At 48.2% G+C, this 24,054-nt stretch overlaps 1 protein-coding gene across 2 annotated transcripts in view; it reads left to right on the plus strand.

The window, feature by feature from the left end:
• PHF3 (PHD finger protein 3) overlaps positions 1–24,054 on the plus strand; it is a 640,592-nt gene that overhangs the window by 300,358 nt on the left and 316,180 nt on the right. For both annotated transcript variants that reach the window (XM_085610899.1, XM_085610900.1), the window contains one exon: positions 14,986–15,193. In XM_085610899.1, the coding sequence (XP_085467025.1) occupies positions 14,986–15,193 (208 nt within the window). The remainder of the gene's footprint in view (positions 1–14,985; positions 15,194–24,054) is intronic.

The raw sequence follows: 24,054 nt of genomic DNA on the forward strand, positions 1-24,054 counted from the left end.
CCAGGAGTCCAAAACACCATGGCAGATCTGCTCAGCAGACAGACGCAGCAGATCCACGAGTGGGAACTTCACCCACAGGTTCTTCACCCGTTCTTTCAGATGTGGGGGCATCCACAGATAGACCTCTTCGCCACCCACGAAAACAAAAAATGCCCAAGCTTTGCCGCCAGATACCCACACCCATTGTCCAAAGGCAATGCGATATGGATGAACTGGTCAGGCTAATTTGCGTACGCCTTTCCACCTCTCCCACTAATTCCATTAATGGTGCGAAAGCTACAACAGCATTCCCTCACACTGATCCTAGTCGCTCCAACGTGGGCCAGACAACCGTGGTACACCACGTTGCTGGAACTCTCAGTAGTACCACTCCAAAAGCTACACCTCTCACCATGCCTCCTAACCCAAAACCATGGAGAGATCAGAAACCCGGACCCAGCTCAGCTCAACCTTGCGATATGGCTCCTGAGATCCTAGAATTCGGATACCTTAACCTTCCCCCTGACTGTATGAACGTCATTAGAGAAGCTAGACGCCCTACCACTAGAGCCTGCTACGCTGCCAAGTGGAAAAGATTTGTTGTTTATTGCCATAACAACACAATCAATCCTCTAGACGCATCTATACAGCAGATCATATGCTACTTGCTCCATCTACAAAGGTGTAACCTAGCATATACATCCATTCGGCTACACCTCGCAGCAATTTCCGCTTACCTACAGAACAGACAGCACCTGTCACTTTTCAGAGTGCCTGCCATTAAAGCCTTCATGGAAGGCCTCAAACAAATAATTCCCCCCAGAGTACCACCCTCACCTGTGTGGAACTTAAATATAGTTCTCACAAGACTAATGGGACCGCCCTTCGAACCTTTGCATAAATGCGAACTGTAATTTCTCACATGGAAAACAGCTTTTCTTGTAGCTATCACTTCCCTTAGAAGGGTCAGTGAGATACAAGCACTTACTATACAGGAACCTTTTCTCCAAATGCACCAGAACAAGGTTGTTCTCCGTACCAACCCAAAATTCCTACCCAAAGTCATTTCCCCCTTTCATTTAAACCAATCGGTAGAATTACCGGTATTTTTCTCACAACCTCAAACTGTTGCAGAAAAAGCTCTACACACTCTAGATGTTAAACGGGCCTTACTTTACTATATCCAGAGAACACAACCTTTCAGAAAGACAAAACAACTATTTGTCTCTTTCTCTCCACCACACAAAGGCAACCCTATCTCTAAATCAGGGATAGCTAGGTGGATTGTAAAATGCATACAGATTTGCTACCACAAAGCAAAACGAACGCTATCTTTTCCCCCTAAAGCCCACTCTACACGAAAGATAGGGGCTTCTATGGCTTTTCTAGGGAACATCCCATTAGATGATATCTGAAAAGCAGCTACATGGTCAACACCGCACACTTTCACTAAACATTACTGTGTAGATGTGCAAACCAAGCAACAAGCTAGTGTGGGCGAGGCTGTACTAAAAACACTATTTCAAACCACTGCAACAGATACTGGTGGTCGCCGCTAAGGTTGGGAACTGCTATATAGTCTATACAAAAGTGTGTAATCTGCAGCTCATATGCCTCAAACGGAATATGCTACTTACCAGTATGCATCTGTTCTTGGCATGTAGAGCTGCAGATCTACACACGCCCACCCGCCTCCCTAGCTACCTGTATCTGTTCCAGTCTATCTTATTTAGATACAACACACATGGGTTTCTTCACTGTTATTACTACGCTCCATCTTTCCCTGCTGGCGAAAAACAATCTGAGGATGGAGCCGAAGCCCATGCGCAATACGATCCAAGGGAGGAGTCACCGAACTTGTGACTTCCAAAGACTTTCAAAGAGGAAAAACAAACTGCAAACGTCCGGGCCCAACACCAGATGGCGATCTATGCAAAAGTGTGTAGATCTGCAGCTCTACATGCCAAGAACAGATGCATACTGGTAAGTAGCATATTCCTTACACCTGATTGTAGTAGCCCCCACATGGGCTTGTCAACCTTTCTTTCACCACACTGTTAGAACTTTCAGCGGTTCCACATCAAAAGCCGTCTCTCATCTCCAACCTTCCCACACAGAGCCATGGAGAAATCCGGCACCCAGAGGAGCTCAATTTAGCGATTTGGCTCCTGAAATCATAGAGTTTGGATATTTAAATCTGCCACCAGACTGTATGCATATCTTAAAAGAAGCAAGGAAGCCTACCACCAGAGCTTGTTATGCAACAAAATGGAAACGTTTTGTTATCTATTATGATATCAAAAAAAATAATCCATTAGATTCTTCTCTTCAAAATTTTCTGTTATCTTCTGCATCTACAATGATCTAGTCTAGCTGATACATTTATCAGATTGCACCCCGCAGCAGTCGCTGCATATTTTCAAAACAGACAGCATTTATCCTTTTTCAAAGTTCCTGTGATTAAAGTCTTTATGGAAGGCTTAAAAAGAGTCATTCCACCTAGAATACCTCCGGCACCAGTGTGGAATCTAAACATTGTACTTACAAGACTCATGGGTCCACCCTTTAAGCCGTTACACAAATGTCCTTTGTCGTTCATGGAGGGTTGCCTTCCTCATTGCAATTACTTCATTAAGGAGAGTTGGTGAGCTACAGGCAATTGTTGGGTCCTAATGTTTGCAAGTTGTTTTTCTTCTAAGAAGTCTTTCTAGTCACGAGGTAGGATGACTCCTCCTTTCAGGAGGGCACCAGCTCCACTGTCAGATTGTTTTTTTTCCGCCATGAGGTTCGGACGTGTATTATTGAACCCCGGTTCGAAACCGTTTCTTCGGGTTTTCCTTGTTGCGCAATCCACTTTACCCGCGTCGATATTGTTTCGAACGCGTATCCCACTTCTCCGCTTATCGTATCTTTGAGAAAGGGCCCTCTTTCTGCATGGTAGCCCCCACTTTTTGATAAACTGCTGATGTGCTTTAACTGAGTGTGCCCTGAGCTCCTGCCAATCTGGTGCCCAGGGCCTATCCCTATCCCTGCATTAAAAACAAAACCCAATTGGCATTTCTGGCCGCAGGTCAGCCTTTGGTAAATGGTACCACAGGTACCCAGGGCACTGTGGCCAGGGAAGAACTCTAAGGGCTACAGCTCTTATTGTGCCACCCTTAGAGGCCCTGTACCATTTCTTTCAGCTGCCACCACCAGACATGTTTCTGGACCCCTGGGTCGAGAGCCTGCTGCTCTCGGGGGCCTGAAACAATGCACATCCTGGGACGAGGTACCAAGCCTCCTCCCCCGGGATGGGCAGGGTTCACGAAGGGGAAGCTTCAAAGGCTTACCGCCTTTGTGAGCTTCCCCACACCACTTGTTGCTTTCATCAACTGGTCCCCACTGGTTCTGACCCCCACTTTGGGCGGGAGAGCAATCAGGAAAAACAAGTGAGGAAGAGAGGTGTGCCCATCTCTGCCAACTCCACCCCTCAGGTTGGGGAGGCGAGGTGAAGTCTCCGCCATGTTGCAGATGGGGGGACCCAGCCAACCAGGGAAAGGCTTATGCCCTCCTCCCACTGGAGGGTGGCATAATAGGGGGTGGACCCACCCCAACCTTTTTACCTAACTGTAACACCCCTAAATCCAGTATTTAGGGGCACCCCTTAACCTTGCTTCCACAGACAAGAACCTGCAAGAAGAAAAGAAGAAGATGCATTAACAGATGTACCGAAGCTAACAAGAGGAGGACGCCCACTGACTTGGCCCCAGCCCTTCCGGCCTGTCCCCACCTCAAACCTGCTCCAGCGAAATCCCGGTGTGTCCTGCAGATTTGTTCAAACAACAGACTCCAGTTCCGCAAGGACCCACGGGTCTGCACCACTCTGCACCCGACACCCACAGCCCGAGTCCAAGTGGGCCAACCCCAAGAGGAGGTCCACCCTGCGATCCTGACCCGAGATCTGGTGACCCCCCATGACCTGCCTCAAGCCTCCAGCTGACGCCTGCATCCTCAAAATTGAAGGTCACCCCAACCGCGACCAGGATCTGGTCTGAAGATCTGACCCAAAAAGGCACCCTTGCACCCTGACGCCCCATGGCCTTGGGTGGCCCAGACGATGGTGCCTAACCAACTCCCAAGATCCCAACTTGGCTCTCCAAGTGGTGTTCGCACTCAGAAGACCTTCGTCCCCGAGCCTACAGTGCTTTTGCAAACCGGAGACTCCCCATTGAAAGCTACAGGCTTCCGATGCCAAAACAGCACTCTGCACCCAGCCGCCCCAGTACTGCTGAAGGTGCATCTTTTGTAGTGGCCTAAACCCCAATTTATGAGCATACGTCCAGGAGCTTTGCTCCCACAACCCAGTTGCCTGCTCGTCCGCAGCCACCAGCCGTAGGCCTCCTATCCCCAAATGGACAACATTGGGCCTCAGCACTCTACACCCGGCCGCCCTAGTGCCGCTGAGGGTGTAACATGAGTGCGTCCTTGACCCTGGAGGACCCCTGAGTCTAACGCCAGAACACCAACTCCCACAACAGAGTACTACTTACCTTTAAACCGATAACACTATGTTCGAGGCATGTGAGCTGTAGATCATATGCTTATGCATAGATCGCCATCTAGTGTTGGGTCCAGATGTTTGCACTTGGTTTTTATTCGTAGAAGTCTGTCTAGTCACGAGGTAGGTGTCTCCTCCTTTCGGCAACAGTGCACATGGTCATCGTCTCCATCTTCAGATTGTGTTTTCCGCCATCGGTTTCGGATGTTACTCGCTGCTCTCCGGTTCAACATCGATTCTTCGGTTTCCCACGGTGCGTAGACGAGTCACCCTCGACTGTATTGTTTCCGATCGTGTATTCCATTCTTCGTGTTTGTTTCGAAAAAACCCTCTTTCGATCGGAAAACTCATGGTAGGCCGTCAGGCCTAACTGCCTCCATCTGACTTGCAGTCGATGGAACAAACTCCCTTTAAATACTGCCCTCGGTGCCACACGAAATACCCGCGCACCGACTCACACGAAGTGTGCAACCTGTGTTTGTCTCAGAACACAAACAACAGGACTGTAACACGTTTAACACGAAAATGCTTTGCAACCGTCGGGCTCGACGACACGACATGCAGTGCCAACGCACAGGCTCCATTCCGGACCTCTTCGGACCTAAACTGGAAGAAGAAGCCGGTGACGCTATCGGGGCAGAGGAGGAACATGATCCTATTTCCATTTCGGAGGAGGGCTTCGACCAGGACGAGGAGATCATGCATGGACAACGTACTGTAAGTACAGTCCCTTCTTCGCCCCCACTTCTGGGTCAACCAGGTAAAAAGAAGGCTCCGGACCAACCCACGCGGTCTGGCCCCAGTTGGCACCGAGACCACGCTTCTGACGCCCCACCTACTGGCTCAACACCGAACCCTACACAAAAGCCCTCCGGCTCCAAAAAGCCCCATTCCAAATCAGGCACCGAGCCAAAGCCTTCAGGATCAAAGACCAAGTCTGGCTCCGATCATCACCCCTTGGCACCGAAAACCATATAGGATCCGAAAACACCAACCCCAAAACCTTCGGCACCGAAACAGACAGATGTACCAAAATCACCTAAGAAGCATACTTTCGGTGATCCGCTCGAAAAACCGGACCCGAAACAGAAGATTTTGGTTATACATCCAAAAAGCGGCCACATCACTACCAAAGTGACTTTAAAAAGAGGGGCTACTACCGAAGAGGAATACCATATTCCATTAAAGAAGAGAACTGTTGGGTCAAACCCTTCCCCTCCTCCTCTTCCTCTTCCTTCACCACCTTTACCTCAGTCTCTGTCTGTGCCAACTTCAGCTGAGCACTCACCACCATATATACCGGACGATCAGGGTGATGGGGATGATACTAATGATGATAATCAGCCTGGACCTCCAGATGAGTGGGATGACTATAACACTGACTCGCCCACAAACAATGACCCTGATCTATTCCCTACCAGACCCTCTCCACAAGATGATAGTGTAGTATATATTGAATTGCTAGGCAGGGCTGCCAATTATCATGGGGTCCAGCTGCATAAAGAATCCCTTTAAGAGGATTTCCTCTTTGAAACATTAAACAACACACAAAAATCCACACATATGCTACCCATGCTTAAAGGGATGACCAGACATGTAGACAATATATTTAAGGATCCTGTCAGGGCATGTATCCTTACCCGCAGGGTGATTAAAAAATACAAGCCTGCACCATCTGATCCAGTCTACATAAGAGGACAATTACCCTTAGACTCATTAGTTATTTCTAATGCACGCAAAGGGGCAAACTCACAGACTACTGGAGACGCACCACCCCCAGATAAAGAGTCAAAGCTCCTTGATGCTTCAGGAAAAAGAATAGCTTGGCAGGCAGCTAACTTCTGGTGCATATCTAACATTCAAGGGCTTTTATCTAGATATGACCGCACATTGGCATGAAATGGAACAACTTATACAATTCTTACCCCAGGAACATAAATTTAAAGCACAAGACCTGGTATGTGAGGGACAACGAAGTTCCAACAATCAAATTAGGTGCTCCCAAGATGCGGCTGATACATCTGCCAGGGTGGTGAATACAAGTGTCCTGTTAAGAAGGCACGCCAGGCTACGCATATCGGGGTTCAAACTGGAGATTTACACCTCAATATTGAACACACCATTCGATAAGGAACACCTATTTGGGCCGGTGGTAGACTCTTCACTTGAAAAAATGAAGAAAGATACCGAAGTGGCTAAATCAATGGGAGCCCTTCAGTCTTCACAAGGCCGTGGTTGATTTCGGCAATCCTTTTATTGAGCAGAGTCCAAGACCACCTCCTCTGAAACTATGTCCACATATAAGCGCAATAGCCAACCCTCAGGTTCCAAAGCTTACTTCAAAGGTAGTTATAGAGGAAACAACGGCAAGGGTAGAGGTTCCAACACACGTACCTCCCCCTCCAATACAAAACAGTGACTTGCCCATAGTTCCCGCCGACTACTTAACACCTGTAGGGGAAGATTGTCACAATTTCTACCAAAGTGGCCGTCAATCACCACAGACAAGTGGGTTCTCCAAATTATCCATTCTGGTTACTGCCTGGAGTTCATCAACACTCCTCCAAACATTCCCCCAAAGTCGCACAAACTTTCACCGGACCACCTGCACCTTCTCAAACTAGAAGTATAATCACTACTTCTAAAGCAAGCTATAGAGCCTGTGTGAGAAAGTGGCTCTGTATATACTGTTCCCTAATAGGTACAGGGTGTACAGAGTCCACAGTCCCCCAGAGGCTGATAGAGGTCAAAGTTAGGTATGACCTTACTCTCAAAAGTGGTAGCTTGGTCGAGCAGTAAGGCAGTACCAGAGGACAGTGTAAAGCATTTATTGTACACACTCAGTCAGCAAATGGTTTCACACACTCAATAACTGAACTCTAGGCCAATGGTTTGTATATATAAAATATATGCTTGTTTTATTTTTAGAACCACAAAGGGGGTAAAAATATACTTTCTCAGAATGAGAGGTTGAATATAAATACTTTTGTTTTAAGCAATAAATTTGTATAAACAGTCACAGTTGGTTGCAATAAACAATCCTATTTCCTAAACATAACAATGCATTGAGTTCAATGATAAATTCAGGTTATTTGTAATAAATTACTTTTCAGATTACTTTTGGAATTCCAGGTCTGGCTCCTAGAACCAACCTGGGGTCAGTATTCAGAATCAAGTGATGAAAGTCGACTTAATAACTGTAATGATTTTTAAATAATATTTAGCTATTTCAAAAGTTAGCACTTAGAAAATATTTCACAGAAAACATTCAATGGATCTCTGAGGCAAGAAATTCAAATTGCAGGTAGAGTACTTTATCGTTACTTTAGTAATCCAGGACTGGGTGCCTAGACCCAGGACTGGGGTCCTTATCAAAAGCAGGTAAGTAATTTCGTTTGCAGAAATGGTACGATTTTAAAAGAATATTTCAAATTTGCAAAAGTAGACACTTAGAAGAAATTTCACAGAAAAGCAGACAATGGTTTCCTATAGGAGAAAAATGAGTTAGAGGTAAGTATAGTTGTGAACACTTTTCAGAGTCAGGGCTGGGCACCAAGATCCAGCACTGGGAGCTCACCTAGGAGCAGGTGAGTAAATTCGTTTTTGTCACTTGGCTGATTTTTGGTGAATTTTTGCAGTTTTGAAAAGTTCACACTTAGAAGATTTTTGAAGAAAAAGCCAGTCAATGTTACCCTAAGAGGAAAATGAAGTTAGCGGTTTAAGGGTAAGTACTTGACTGGCAGAGTTGAAATTCCGGGCATGGACTCAGGGGTCCCCCAGTGTCAGGTAGGTACAGTTGGTTCACCCTCAGCGGTTTCAGGACGGCCGGGTGCAGAGAGAGTTAGGCCCAATGTTATCCTATGAGGGATAGGGGGGCCTTGGTTGGTGGCTGCTGTCTGGCAAGCCACGCGGCTGTGGGAGCTGGGCTCCTGGTCACTTACTCAGGGCAAGTGGGGAAGTAGGTTAGTGTAGAGAGGGCACTGCCAGGGCCACTCGGGCGGCTGGGTGCAGGGTGCTTTTGAGCCTTCGGGCGCTCAATGGAAATCAATGGGAATGTTCCGGTTTGGAAAAAGGCTGCAGGCTCGGGGACGAGGATGCTTCAGGTGCCACCACCACTTCGAGAGGTAAGTTGGGTAGTTGTAGGTTAGGTGGGTACCCCGGGATTGGGCACAGGGGGCCGCAGGGCGCCGGGTGCAGGGGTGCCTTTTGATGTCGGAAATCTTACCCTCTGGTTGATCGCGGTTGGGGTGGCACTCGGTTCTGAGGCTGCAGGCTTCTTCCGGAATGTCGAGGGGGGTCCTTGGGTGCCGGACTCGGGGTCACAGTCGCCGTGGGGTCGTCCTCAGGGTCTTTGTCCACTCCGGCACTGGCCAGGCTTGGCTGGTGCAGAGTGTGTTGGGTCCGCGGTTCCGGGCTGCTGCCCAGGGTTAAAAATAGGTTTCTTGAGTAGAGCCTCTACTCATGGGAGACCCAGGGGCTTAGAGCCAACAGGTAGCCAGGTCCTCCGGGGTTGGTGAGGTTGCTGGCCACGAGAGATGCCGCGCTGGTGCAGGTTCGAGAGTCGACAGGCCGGTAGGGCTGGGGCCAAAGCAGTTGGTGTCTTCTTCTCTTTTTAGCAGCTGCAGGGCAGGTCCTTGTTCTTCTTGCTCTTCTTGTAGTTTTCTATCTGGAATCTCTCGAAGGAAGGTTCAGGGTGCCCCTAAATACTAGATTTAGGGGCGTTACAGGTAGGTGAAGGCCAGGGACCAATGGGTCCTTGTCCTGGGGTGGGTACACCCCCTATCCTGCCTCTCTCCTGTGGGAGGGGGGCAGTAGCCTAATCCTGATAGGGTAGGGCCCCCCATCCTCAAGATGGCGATAGCCCGGAGATGTGCTTCACCTCGCCTCCCCCACCTGAGGGGTGGGGTGGGCAGGCTGGCACATTCCCTGTCCTTGTATGGGGTTTCCGGCCAAGCTTCCCTCCAGAGTGGGGGGTTGCAGAGGCCTGGGGAATCTCCAAGAGGCGGCATGCCTTTGAAGCTTCCCTTGGCTCATCCTGGGGGAGGAGATTTATCACCTCACCCAGGACGTGCATTGTTGCAGGCCCGGGAGAGCAGGGGCTCTCCCACCCAGGGGTCCAGCAACGTGTCTGCTGTGTGGCAGCCTGGGCAGCCTCAGAGCAGACGTGGATTGCAGGTTAGCTGTAAGGGGGCATCTCTAAGACGCCCTCTGGGGTGCTAGTACATTAAATCCCACACTGGCATCAGTGCGGGTTTAATGTGCTGAGAAGTTTGAGACCAAACTTCCCAGTCTTCAGGGTTGCCATTATGGTGCTGTGGAGCTCGTGTTTGACGAGCTCTCAGCACCATGTACTTGTAAATGGCAGCACTGTACTTACAGTGCCCAGGAATGGACCTGGGTACTGTAGGGGCACAGGGCTCCTGCTCCTGTGCCCACACCATAGGCATAAGGCACCCAGCCAGAGGGGTGGCTGACATATGCCTTGGCAGTGTAGGTGATGGGCATGGCACACAGAGATGTGTGCCATGTCGACTCTTTGTTTTGTCCTGTGCCCAGACACTCAGCCTGCAAAGGCAGTGTGTGTGTGTAAGGGTACAGGGCCTCTAAGGGTGGCACAATGAGTGCTGCAGCCCTTAGAGGCCTTCCCTGGTCACAAGGCCCTGGGTACCTAGGGTACCATTTACTAGGGGCTGACATGTGGCCAGGGTTTGTCAATTTGGAGTTTGTATTTTAGGGAAGGAACACAGGCCCTGGGCACCTGATTGGCAGGAGCCCAGGGCACAACAAGGAAAAGTGCATCAGCTATTAGGCAAAAAAGGGGGGGGTTACTGCAACAGAAACCCACTTTCTCACAGCCTGTACCACCACAACATCAGGGGTCGGGCGTCTACTCCTTTCACTTCCTAATACCCAAAAAGGACGGTTCTCTCAGACCAATATTGGATCTCAGCGAACTGAATCTTTACATACAATCAGACCATTTCCACATTGTAACACTTCAACAGGTGCTACCTCTTTTGCAAAAGGGCGACTTAAAAGACGCCTATTTTCATATTCCAATACATCCGGCTCTACACAAATTTCTCAGGTTCGTGGTAGCAGGCCAACACTACCAATTCAAGGTACTCCCATTTGGAGTCACCGCTGCCCCCAGAGTCTTCACAAAGTGTCTGGTGGTGGTAGCTGTGCATCTAAGAAGACCAAAGCATACATGTCTTCCCCTATCTGGATGACTGGCTCATCAAAGCCAGCACATACCAACAATGCCTCAATCATACTTCCATAACATTTAAGTTACTTCACCAACTAGGTTTTACAGTCAATGTGTTAAAATCACATCTTCAGCATAACAAAAGTCAGAACTACCTAGGAGCCACTCTGGATACTCAAAGGGCTCTCGCGTTTCCCAATGCAGCCAGAATTCAAAACATTCAGGCACTAATTCACAAATTCAACCCAATCAATCACTTCCAGCTTGAGTGTTTATGCAACTGTTGGGAATGATGGCATCTTGCATCATGATTGTTCCCCATACCAGACTTCACATGCGTCCACTTCAAGAATGCTTAGCCAGTCAGTGGAACCAGTCACACGGTCTATTAAACGTTCTAGTGCTGGTAAGCGGCTGTACTCATCGCTCTCTGCAATGGTGGAACGAACAAAATCTGTCAAAAGGTCGGCCGTTCATAGACCCAGTTCCACAGACAGTAGTAACAGCGGACGCGTCCTTAACTGGATGGGGGCTCATCTTCAACAACACACAGTGTAAGGCCTGTGGAGCCAGCAACAGAAGTTGCTCCACATCAATCATTTAGAGTTGATGACGATCTCTCTAGCTCTCAAAGCTTTTCAAGATCACCTTTCCGGCAAAGCTATCTTGGTTCGAACCGACAACATAACAGCTATGTATTACATATAGAAACAGAGAGGAACACACTGTCTCCAGTGATCCCACTTAGTCCAAGACATCTGGAAGTGGGCTATTTACCACAATATCTATTTCCCAGGAGTCAACAACCAGATTGCGGACCTCCTCAGCAGACAAAGATATAAAATACACAAATGGGAAATTCACCCTTAAGTTCTATACCCATACTTCCAAGCTTGGGGAGTCCCTCACATAGATCTGTTTGCAACACCCCAAAATGCAAAATGCCAAAGCTTCTCCTCCAGGTATCCACACCCATTATCCAAAGGCAATGCTGTATGGATGAACTGGTCAGGAATATTTGCTTACGCTTTTCCGCCTCTACCACGCATTCCAATAGTGGTTCAGAAACTCAGGCAAACATCTCTCACACTAATCCTAGTAGCTCCAACATGGGCAAGTCAACCCTGGTTCACAACCCTATTGGAACTCTCTCTCGTACCACATCAAAAATTACATTTAACTCCCAGTTTCCTCACACAGAGCCATGGAGAAATCAAACCCCCAGATCCCAAACAATTGAACCTCGCGATCTGGCTCCTGAAGTCAGAGAGTTTGGTTATCTGAACCTTCCACCAGACTGTATGAACATTATTAAGGAGGCCAGAAAGCCAATCACAAGAGCCTGCTACACAGCCAAATGGAAGCGATTTGTTATCTATTGCAATAACAATCACATCAATCCTCTTGATGCTTCCATACAAAACATTATTTGTTACCTGTTACATTTCCAGCAGTCATCATTGGCCTATACATCCATCAGACTGCATCTCACTTTTGCAGACTATCTTCAAAATAGGCAACATTTGTCGCTCTTTCGAGTACCTGTAATCAAAGCATTTATGGAAGGACTAATGATATAACATTTTCTGTCAGAGTGGCATACGATAACTTCAGACAGACAAGTGGGTCCTGCAAATTGTTCAGCGGGGTTACTCCTTACTGTTCCTCGCAAATCTGCTGTACCTTCTACCATCCTCAGACCTGCTGAAGGTGGACCATCTGTTCCTGTTGCAACTGGAAGTGCAGGCTCGTATGGACAAAGGAGCCTAAGAGAAGGTGCTAGAAGTTGGCTGTGGTTGTTACTCTCCAATTTTTGGGTGCCAAAAGAAGACCGAGGCCTCCATCCCATCTTGGACCTTCACAATCTCACTGTCTTTCTGCGGAAGGACAAATTCAAGATGCTCACCCTGGCCCAGGTCTTGTCTGCCCTTGGCCCTGGAGACTGGAAGGTGAAGTTGGGCCTTATGGATGCTTAATTCCATATCACTGTCATGCAGGCCAACAGGTGATACCAGCTGGTTCACGGTGTGCCAGGATTAGTTTCAGTTCACTATGCTCCCGTTTGGCCTCACCAGTGTTCCTAGGGTGTTCACGAAAGGGATGGCATTGGTCGCAGCACATCTGAGGTTGGGAGTCTGAGTATACCCCAACCTCGATGACTGGCTGCTGAAGGCAGGCTCTACCCAGGCAGTTGTCACCTATTTCCAGAGTACAGTGAGCCTCCTGACATCATTAGAGTTTGCGATCAACATGCAGAAATCACGCCTGACACCTCACACCAGACTGTTTCGCAGATTCTCCCCTTTATTGGAGCAATGTTAGACATGGTGTGGTTTTCCTCCTGTACCCCGGACCAAAGAGTCCAGGACATTTGGGCGATGATCCTGATGTTTCAGCCTCAGTTCTAGATTGTATGAGGGTGACTCTGTAGCTGCTGGGACTGACAGCTTACCATATCCTCTTTGTCAAGCATGCCAGATGGTGAATGCAGGCTCTGCAGTGGGATCTGAAGTCCCAGTGGGCACAGCACCAGGGGGATCTCTCCAAACAAGTCCAGATTTCAGAGAGGAATGCAAAATGCCTGCAATGTGACTGCTGGACCATGATTGGTTCAGTGGCAGACCCCTCTCCCTACCGCACATGAAGTTAACTGTGGTGACCAGTGCATCGCGTCTAGATGGAAATGGCCACCAGGGAGAGGTGGAGAACAAGTCTGTAGTGGTGGCTCAACCACACATCAGTCTGTTGTAGCTCTAAATCGTCCGCTTGTCATCGATTAATTTCCTTACTTCCATCAGAGAGGGGCTGGTGCAGGTGCTGACGGACAGTACCACGAAGGAAATCGGTCAGGGACCTTGGGAACTAATTCGTTACAAGAGACAGGGGTCCCTAAAAAATTAGAGAGTAGTAATGCAATGAATATAGTTTCAATAAGTGCTATATTTATGCCAATATCCAGCCGGACAAAGGCACATTTAATATAAACAATGTTTCAACAATGGTACATAAAATGCAAGTTAGTCCTGATGATGGTCCGATATCCTCTTGATAAGGACCGAAACGCCGTCGACACAGTTGTCAGCCTTACACACAGTATTTATTGTACTTAATTCAATGTGAAGGTGACCTCTTGTATATTAGTTGTTTTGCCATTTAAATATTTACTGAATGAAACAACCACGAAACTGCCTGAGCCTTTTGTACTTCACTGTTTTTCTGATATGTAAGTCCTCGGATACAGGCTTGTATCCCACTGTCATTTGACTTGTATTTTATATACCATTGTTGAAACATTGTTTATATTAAATGTGCCTTTGTCCGGCTGGATAGTGGCATAAATATAGCACTGATTGAGGCTATATTCATTGCATTACTACTCTCTAATTTTTTAGGGACCCCTGTCTCTTGTAACGGACAGTACCACGGGCATTTGGTACTGCAACAAGCCAGAAGGCCCTGCACCTATGAACATGGAGATTTTCCGGGTTGGGCATGTATAGTATGGTATTCCGAACTCCTGGTCATGAGCATCGGTCCTTCGATGAGGCTGACCCTCCGAGAGGATCTCCTGTCAAAGCAGCAAAGCAGGCGTTTGCATCCAACCTTGCACACACTCCACCTCCATGCTTGAAGATTGAGTCGTGTAAGGAAATGCCTCTTTTTGTACGGTGATAAGTGGTGAAACCTTGAAACCGGTCCCAGGATGCTTGTTTCCGGTCTCAGGAGGACCCGGCCTTGCAATTCGGACTGGACTGTTCCCATATGGCTGGGTTTAAACTTCAATGGCATGGGGATTAAAATAACCGATGGATTTAGGCTCAGATCTCTATACTGTGGTGAATGTTTGACATTGTTCAGCATTCTGTCCATCAATTGTTCTTTTTGGTTGTGCCACTTAGTGGCACTGGAGAATTCATGCGGCGGAAAAAATGGTTTTGGATATGATCTGATGCATGAGGAGTATTCATAAGAGGAAGCATCTACCGGAAGAAGTAGCATCTACTAGAAATATCATTACCAAAGGTAAGTAACTTTTTTCAGGCATAAGATGAGGTAAGATTTGGATTGTAATTGAATAGTTATATAATGAATGTTATAATGACAATTTTTCATAGACTTTTGAAGATTTTATATTTGTAACATCGATTAGTCTCTGATCTTAGCAGAAAGCCATAATTCTTTAACAGACACGCACTCGGTTATAAATATAGAATATATGTGTCTAAGATGTTGATGAGTATTTTCCCTTTCTAAGGTCGGATGGCACCTCCTTCCGAGGACCTTTCTCCCCAAAAAGTTAAAATTGCAATTGGTGTGGCTCGCAAGCATTCTGACAATGAAGCGGAGCATATGGAAGAAGACATTGCTAGTGCACTTTCCACAGCATCCAGTATTTTAGCTTCAGATATAACAGAAGCAGAGCAACCAGAATCACCTAAAGCAACTATATCTTCGCCTGTAAGGTAATGCTAACTTTGTGATACTGCATGTTTCTAGTATACACTATCACGGTTGTGAAGATCTATGCATTGCATTGCTGCCCAGGTATGGTCTGCATGTTATCATTGTACTGAGCAGCTGGTTAGTTTATGTTTTTCATGGCCACCTTACTGTTCTAGTTCAAAGAAATTAAACCGCTGACCCTTTTATCGCTATATTTTACATGTTACTTCTTTCAGAGTTTATTTACTCATCTGGCATGTTTAAACTTAATTTAGAATATAACTGCCACCTTTTCATTTCCTATTATTTCAAGGTTTTTTTCCCTTCATTTTATTCTGCTCGATACTGTCCTAAAGATGGGCTGTTTTAAATATATGTGTTAGGGTTTAGTATGTTCAGAGAGGATTGGAACTGGTATCATGTGTAGAAATTGTACAACTCAAAGTAGGTCCTCAAGATGTCCCACTATGTTGAACAACATCTGTTGTTGGTTATGTCTCAGGAATATTGAAAAGAGGACCTAAAATCTGAAATGTTGTTCTTGTCAATAAAAAAGCTGTTGAGGTTTTTATGTCTCATAGACATGCTTTTAGTGTGTTATCAAAAGTTGGGACTGGGCACTGTAGTCGCAGACCACCTTGAGATAACGGTGTCATTAGTGTATACTCTTGGATTAGCCTTCTTCATGCAAATCATCATTTGATTTTTTTTAACATATCTTTATTGGCATTTAGTTATACATTCTTCATCATATACTGTTGCTCAAACATTAAATACAGCATCGTTCTTACATTTAAGTATTACAGAGCTTAGTACTAGTGCTTAGCACCTTGTACCTCAAAGGAGCACACCCAGGGGGGGTACAGTGTATATATAGCATGTGATTACTGGCATTGTTCATTCCATCTATTACACAAACGAGAAATCAAATACATATTCCCATACCCGTCCCTTCCCTACTCTAGTATAGTTTCCCTGCAGTACAAGATACCTGAGGCTGGGCAGGCAGTGTCGCTGCTGTCCAAGGATCTGGTATAGCTCAAAATTACCAAACAAAGATGTAATAAACAGACAAAAGCTTTTAACTGCTTGGCTTAAACTAGTGCGCTAATGACTGCGGCTATAAGTCTCACTAATTTTAATTGTGTACGGGGGGGGCTATAAGGGGGGAGTTCTTTTCCTTCCCTTTCTCGTCCGAGGATTGTTCACTTTCGCTACTCATACTGCTAGAAGAGCTCAGTTATTCCCAGGTATGTAGTGTGTTCTTCCATTGTTCCGCTATTGGGCGTTGTCGTAGCCCCATTGTAAGAAAGTGGGTTTCTGTTGCAGTAACCCCCCCCCCCCCTCCCCCTTTTTTGCCTAATAGCTGATGCACTTTTCCTTCTTGTGCCCTGGGCTCCTGCCAACCAGATGCCCAGGGCCTGTGTTCCTTCCCTAAAAAACAGCCTAACAGCCAAAACCCAAATTGGCAAACCCTGGCCACATGTCAGCCCCTGGTAAATGGTACCCTAGGTACCCAGGGCCTTGTGACCAGGGAAGGCCTCTAAGGGCTGCAGCACTCATTGTGCCACCCTTAGAAGCCCTGTACCCTAACACACACACACACACACACTGCTCTTGCAGGCTGAGTGTCTGGATACTAGACAAAACAGAGAGTCGACATGGCACACATCCCTGTGTGCCATGCCCACAACCTACACTGCCCTGGCATACATCAGCCACCCCTCTAGCTGGGTGCCCTATGCCAGTGGTGTGGGCACAGAGGCAGGAGCCCTGTGCCCCTACAGTACCCAGGTCCATTCCTGGGTCCTGTAAGTGCAGTGCTGCCAGCTAAGAGTATATGGTGCTGGGAGCTTGTCAAACACATTCCAGATTCCAAACTACAAAGAAGAGCAAGAAGAAAGAAGACCTGCCCTGCAGCTGCTAACAAGAGGAAGACACCAACTGCTTTGGCCCCAGCCCTACCGGCCTGTCGACCCTCGAACCTGCAATTCTCGTGGGGCCAGCAACCTCACAAACCCCGGAGGACCTGGCTACCTCTTGGCTCTAAGCCCCTGGGACTCCCATGAGTAGAGGCTCTACTCAAAACCTACCTCTAATCCCTGGCAGCAGCCCGGAACCGCGAACCCAGCACACTCTGCACCAGCCAAGCCTGGCCAGTGCCGGAGTGAACAAAGACCCTGAGGACGACCCCACGGCGACTGTGACCCCGAGTCCGGCACCCAAGGACCTCCCTCGACACTCCTGAAGAAGCCTGCAGCCTCAGAACAAGGTGCCCCCCCAACCGCGATCAACAGAGGGTAAGATTTCCCGACACCAAAAGGCACCCCTGCACGCAGCGCCCCACGGCCCCCTGTGCCCAATCCCGTGGTACCTACCTATCCTCCAACTACCCAACCTCACCTGAAGAGTCCTCGTCACCGAACTTGCATTCTTTTTCTAAACCGGAGATTTCCCATTGAAATCAATTGAGCGCCCGACGGCTCAAAAGCACTCTGCACCCAGCCGCCCGAGTGGCCCTGGCAGTGAAAATTCTACACCTACTCACTTTCCCACTTGCTCTGAGTAAGTGACCAGGAGCTCAGCTCCCACAGCCGCGTGGCTTGCCAGTCAGCAGCCACCAACCAAGGCCCCCCTATCCATCATAGGATAACATTGGGCCTAACTCTCTCTGCACCCGGCCGCCCTAGAGCCGTTGAGGGTGAACCAACTTTACTTACCTGACCCTGGGGGACTCCTGAGTCTATGCCCAGAACCTCAACTCTGCCAGTCGAGTACTTACCCTTAAACCGCAAACTCTATTTTCCTCATAGGGTAACATTGACTGGCTTTTTCCTGAAATTTCTTCTAAGTGTGGACTTTTCAAATCTTAAAATATTCACCAAAAATCAGCCGAGTAACGAAAACGAAATTACTCACCTGCTCTTAGGTGAGCTCCCAGTGCTGGATCTCGGTGCCCAGCACTGACTCTGAAAAATACTTACAACTGTACTTACCCTTAACTCAATTTTCTTCCATAGGAATCCATTGACTGTTTTTCTGTGAAATTTCTTCTAAGTGTCGATTTCTGCAATCTTTAAATATTCTTCAAAAATCGTAAAATATCTGAAAACGTAATTACTTACCTGTTTTGGATAAAGGTCCCAGTACTGAGTCTAGGCACCCAGTACTGGATTACAAAAGTAACGAGAACCAACTGTACCTGTAACCCGAATTTTCTTCCATAGGGAATCATTGCATGTTTCCTTTGAAATATTTTCTAAGTGTCAACTTTTAAAATAGCTAAATATTGTTTAAAAATCATTACAGTAATTAAGTCGACTTTCATCACCTGATTCTGAGTACTGACCCAGGACTGAATCTAGGATCCAGTCCTGGAATTCCAAAAGTAATCTAAGACGTAATCTGTTACAAATAACCTGAATTTACCATTGAGCTCAATGTATTGTTGTGTTTATAAAACAATAGAGTTGCCTACTGCAACCACTTGTAACTGTTTACAAAAGTTTATTGCATTTTGCAAAAGTATTTATATGAAACATCTCATGCTGAGAAAGTATATTTTAAATCCAAGTGTTGGTTCTAAAATAAAACAAGCATATATTTTTTTATATATAAATCATTGGCCTAGAGTTCAGTTATTGAGTGTGTGAGACCATTTGCTGACTGAGTGTGTACAACAAATGCTTTACACTGTCCTCTGATACTGCCTTACTGCTCGACCAAGCTACCACTTTAGAGAGTAAGGTTATATCTAACTTTAACCTCTGTCAAACCCTGGGGGACTGTGGACTCTGTACACCCTGTACGTATTAGGGAACAGTATATACAGAGCCACTTTCACACACCAATCAACTCTTCTTTACGCAGCACCCTTACCTCAGCTCCCGCCCAAAGAAGCACCTCTTTCTCCCAAACACTCAACTGTGCCCCCCCCCCCGGCGCTTTCCACGCTATCGCAGTACGCCTTTTGGCAAGTACGAGTGCCAGGTCTATGAATCTGTTGCCCACCTTACGTTTAGGTGTTCTGGGGAAGAGCCCTAATAAGCAGACTTCGGCAGCATGCTCACGTGTACGCCCCAGGGTGTTATTAATTTTAGAGAGTACTTCATGCCAGAAGGATTGTGTGATCCCGCAATCCCAAGTCCTGTGCAGGAAGTCTGCATTTTCCTGACTGCATCTAGGTCATCCCCTCGGCACTCCCCCAAAAGTGACAAATATCCTATGTGATGTCAGGTATGTCATATGCACATAGTTGAATTGAATATATTTCAATAGTGTATTCTGCAATACTTTCTTAGGGGACTCCAGAACTCTGCTCCATGCCTTATCAGTCAGCTCCCTTCTCAGATTTCTCTCCTATATCCCCCGCAGTTTCAGCAGTGGAGCCAGAGAAGTCTCACGCAGGGATGCATAGAACCATTTATTTGATGTCTCGCTGTGCCCAGTGTGATCAGTGAGTGCCGCACCCCGGCTCCTCTCTATGCCGGCCCCACAACTGTCCAAATGCTCGTTGCAATGTCTCATATATAAGGAACTGGCCTGGGGCCAAGCTACAACCCTCCACCAGTTACGCAAAGGGGAGCAACATTTCCTCTTGATTACGGTCCCCCACTTTCTCAAGTCTCACCACCACCCATGGTGCCATCTGTTCCGTAGCTATGACCCTCTGTGGCTCCCCATGTGGTAGCCCCACCAGAGGTAACTCCGGAGAGTATTTCGGGGTGTCAGGTACTTTCCTAATGCAACGTTTCCAGCTCTAAAGTGCTGTGGTCTGCAATATCGAGGTATAGGGAACCTTTATTGTATGGTCCAAGAGTTTTGCCAGCAGCAGCCTGGGATTTTGGCCGGGCTCCATTTAAAAGGTCCCTTTAGTATTTACTCCTTCCAGCCAGTGGGCAAGCCACTGCAGCTGGGCTGCCAGTTGAAAGAGCTCAAAATCTGATTAAGTCTCTTGTTAGGGAGTCTTAAGTGCGAAACCATCCTGGAGGCATCAATACTGGTAAGTTGGCAAAATAATATAACAAACGGGGTAACATGACCATTTTCGCCAAGGAGATCCTAGCCATTATGAGTAGGCGTAACGTACCCCAGGCCTGAACGTTGGACTGAAGCGATCTAAGTGATTTATCCAAGTTACCACCTCTTAGATCCTCCAACGAATAAAAGACCTGGATACCTAGGTGTTTAAAAATTACTGGTGCCAGTTAATATCTGCAGGTAGATCGGGAGGCGCGCTGTAATGGTTCAGCCACGGGTTACAGGTATGTTTTACATTTTTTTACCCGTAGACCTGACAGCTCCCCAAATGTCTTCAAGCGATGTAGAGCTGTCGCCACACCCCTAGTAGCATCACAGAGGTAAACCAGTAGGTCATCCTCGTAAAGAGAGATGATATGTGTCCTCCCTCCTATCACCAATTTCATGCCTTCCCCTCCTCTGTCGAAGTAGCTCGGCCAGGGGCTCTATCGCTAAGGTGAATAGAAGCGGCGACAGGGACATCCCTTTCAGGTTCCTCGTGCTATTTGATATTGTGGTGAAATGTTTTTACCAGTCTTGACTCTGGCTATGGGGCGCTTGTACATTAGTCGCACCCACACCACCCAGTTATTTCCCATACCCAAGCACCTCATAACCGCCAACAGATAGTCTCACCCCAAGGTATCAAAGGCCTTTTCCAAGTCGATGGACAGACTAGCGGCCTGTCTGAGGGGCTGTGCTTCCAGGTGGTACAGCACCGAGTGCAATCGTCTGAGGTTATACAAGTTATTATAGGGGATAAATCCATTCTGATCGGCATGAATTAGGCTCGGCATATGTGGAAGTAGTGGAAGCACCAAACCTTGTTAAGTATTTTAAAGTCAGTATGGAGCATGGAGAGGGGCCTATAATCTTTTACCCCAGCATCAGGGGATGCAGTCTTGGGGTGTGGGATCACGAGTGCTCTCTGTCAGTTTGCCCACTTGGAGCGACTTTGCATACTAGATCACCAATCTTGGAGCCAGTTCGGTCCCAAACTTCTGATAAAACTCTGCCGGAAGGCCATCTTGCCCAAAAGTTTTCCCATTGGCCACAGTGGCGATGGCTCCCTGCCCCTCCTGCAGGGTCACAGATCCTCCCAATTCCTTTCTTGCATTTGCATCTAAAATGAGGAGGTTGGAGGTGTGGCCAAGATGGCGGTCGGATGAGACGTATTTCTGTCTCTACGACTCCGCCGACATAAGCCTGTACTTTAGCTGCCTCCCCACCGCATTGTACCGGTGGAGACTCCTGCGGACCAGATGCACAACTCAGCGGGGTGTAGAAGAGAGCAGCTGAGCACCGCCGAACATGCGAAACCGAGCCCCTCCGTGGATCAACCGGAGGTGGAGGGCCAGAGCTGGTTAACTGAGAACGGTGGCATCCAACCCGACCTCGGGACTTGTGATGCATCAGAGGCGAGTTCTGACCTGCAGCGGAGACCCTCGGTCATCACCTGGAGTCTCGGGCAGCCGAGCGACTCCCTCCGCCTATTGAGAGCACCCTTGGTTCTCCCTCCTGCCAACAGAGCGAGAGATTGGATTCACTGATCTGGGCCGTACCTGGAGAGATCACTGCGGCCTGGTGGCCCACAAGGAGATATCTTGGAGCAAAAGCGTGTGCCTGCGCTGAGGGGGCATGCTGTGCCAACCCCGAGGTAGAAGCTGCGAACACCCATCCTCCATCGCCACCAGAGAAAGCGGGCCTCATGCAGTAGGTGGAGCAGGCACATGGGGCAGGCGGCGGGCGGAGAGGCCTGTGAATAACTAGCATGGACCACATGGTCGATGCGACAGGGGCGAAGTGCACTAGAGAGTCCAGCCTGGCTCAGAAGCAGGCCCATTCACAGCACCAGAGGACGGCCCCCGGCACCTTGGGGGTCTTAATTGATAATGTGGGGATGCCCGGATATTGTGTAAGGGACTCCACTGATTCTAGAACAGCCTGCAGAGGTGCTTCCTGCGACATCTGCCCCTGGAGCAACAGAGGACAGAGGAGCCCGTAGTAGGAGGTATCCCCTGAGTGAGTAGCCTGACAGAGGGGAACTGCGCCTCACCGCTTTTGCGACCGGGCACTCTCCCAATAAACAGGCTCACTTCTCTGGACCCAAGGATTTGCCTGGGGTGGGCCTGTACGTTAGGCCTCTGAGCTGCGGCAAACGAGGGACTGCTTACCGGCCACAGTTACAACACACTTTGGAGGTCCAAGGGGGACCGTACGGCTACGCACCCTGCCATGTGTATTTCAGACCGCCCACTGAGCCAAAGCCACAGGAAGCATAGTAACCAGCCCTGTAGCATAGCTCGCACTGACTGCAACTGAGGATCAGACTCTCAAGGGGTGCATACAAATACCTAGAGTCAGACCTACGCAGAACCAGCCTCGGCCCCACCCGACAACAGACCGGGCTGGACTCGACTGTGTCAGCCGTGCCAGAGCCGAGACGTGAAGCTCTACATAGCCACCCACGACGCACACTCGGCAATATGGCAACAGCTCGAACCAAAAAAGAGCGTTCAGTAAAAGATGTTAATGAACCAGCCTCTTTCCGGGACCACTACTGGAACTGCTCGAGATGGAGAATCCCACCTTGAGGGGATGGAGGATGCGTATGCCTCCGCCACTAAAGTTTTCATGACAGCACTCTTTTCGTCATTGAGAGAAGACTTGCAAGAATTGAAGGGACAGCTGTCGTCCGACTCAAAGCAGCTGAGAAAAGACCTGGAGGACGTGTAAGACCACGTTGCACATATAGAAGAGCACGAGACTGGAAGGGACAGGGAGATCAAATGATGCAGCAAGAGATCATCAGATTGAAAGATAAACATGTAGAGCTCCAGGCCATCGCGGAGGACCTAGAGAACCGCTCCCACTGCAACACCATTTGCGTCCGCGGTGTGCCAACGAACGCGGAGGGATAGGATATTCAGGCCTACACTGTAACTCTCTTTAGGCAGCTCCAGGGCGACGATGACCAGCGCGATCTCAAACTGGACCGGGTCCATCGTGCTAGGAAACCAAGGGGAGCTAGGGGCCCCCCCCCACATTAAAAAAACTCGCCTTTGCCGCGCTAATGAAGCACACTCTGTACAGTTTCAGGGGCACACCCCCACCCTCTTTCGGGATCTTTCCACGACCACCCTTTACAAGAGGAGGGAATTTCGTTCAGTCGCGACTCACCTTAGAGAAAAATGGATTATGTTTTCTTGGGGGTACCCTTTCCGGATTTAATTCCAATTTGAAGGTCAAACATGACAACTCCACTCACTGAAAGAGGCTCATGATATTTTGGGACTGCCTGATACCTGCTCTCGTGAAGACTGGGGTAATCGCCCAAGCGGCTCTAGATCCCGCCATCCCAGATGGCAAACAGTGGGGAAGCCCGCAACCAGCCTCAAGCCCGATCACGACACATTTGTGAAAGAAAGAGAAGCGTTCCTCTGTTCCCTTTTGGGATCGCCAGGGCAGGTGGTCTCCACCTGATGATAATCGGACTTACAAGTGGGGAGTGCATGCAGGGTGGAGCCGGAGAGGCCCTCCGGTCCATACCACACCTACATGGAGATCTTGACCGCCGAAATCAGCACTGACAACTTCTGTCTGATGCCTAGAAGGTTCATGACCGTTGTCCCCGATGGAATGTTATTCTGCGACAAACTGTTGTCGCCCTCTATTTGTCGCTCTATTTTGTGAAGTTAAATCATTTTTTTGGGGGGGGGTTGCCATTTCCTGCACCAAGGGCTAACCTGGCAAGTTCTAATTACTATCAACATTATGCCTATCATTCTCTGGGACCGTAGCTGCGCAGATACCATAGCAGGTTTGCATCATGCCTGTAGCCGCTCCCGGCCTAGACATCAAT

The sequence above is a fragment of the Triturus cristatus genome, chromosome 6 (genome assembly GCF_964204655.1).
Source record: "Triturus cristatus chromosome 6, aTriCri1.1, whole genome shotgun sequence".
NCBI lineage: Eukaryota > Metazoa > Chordata > Amphibia > Caudata > Salamandridae > Triturus > Triturus cristatus.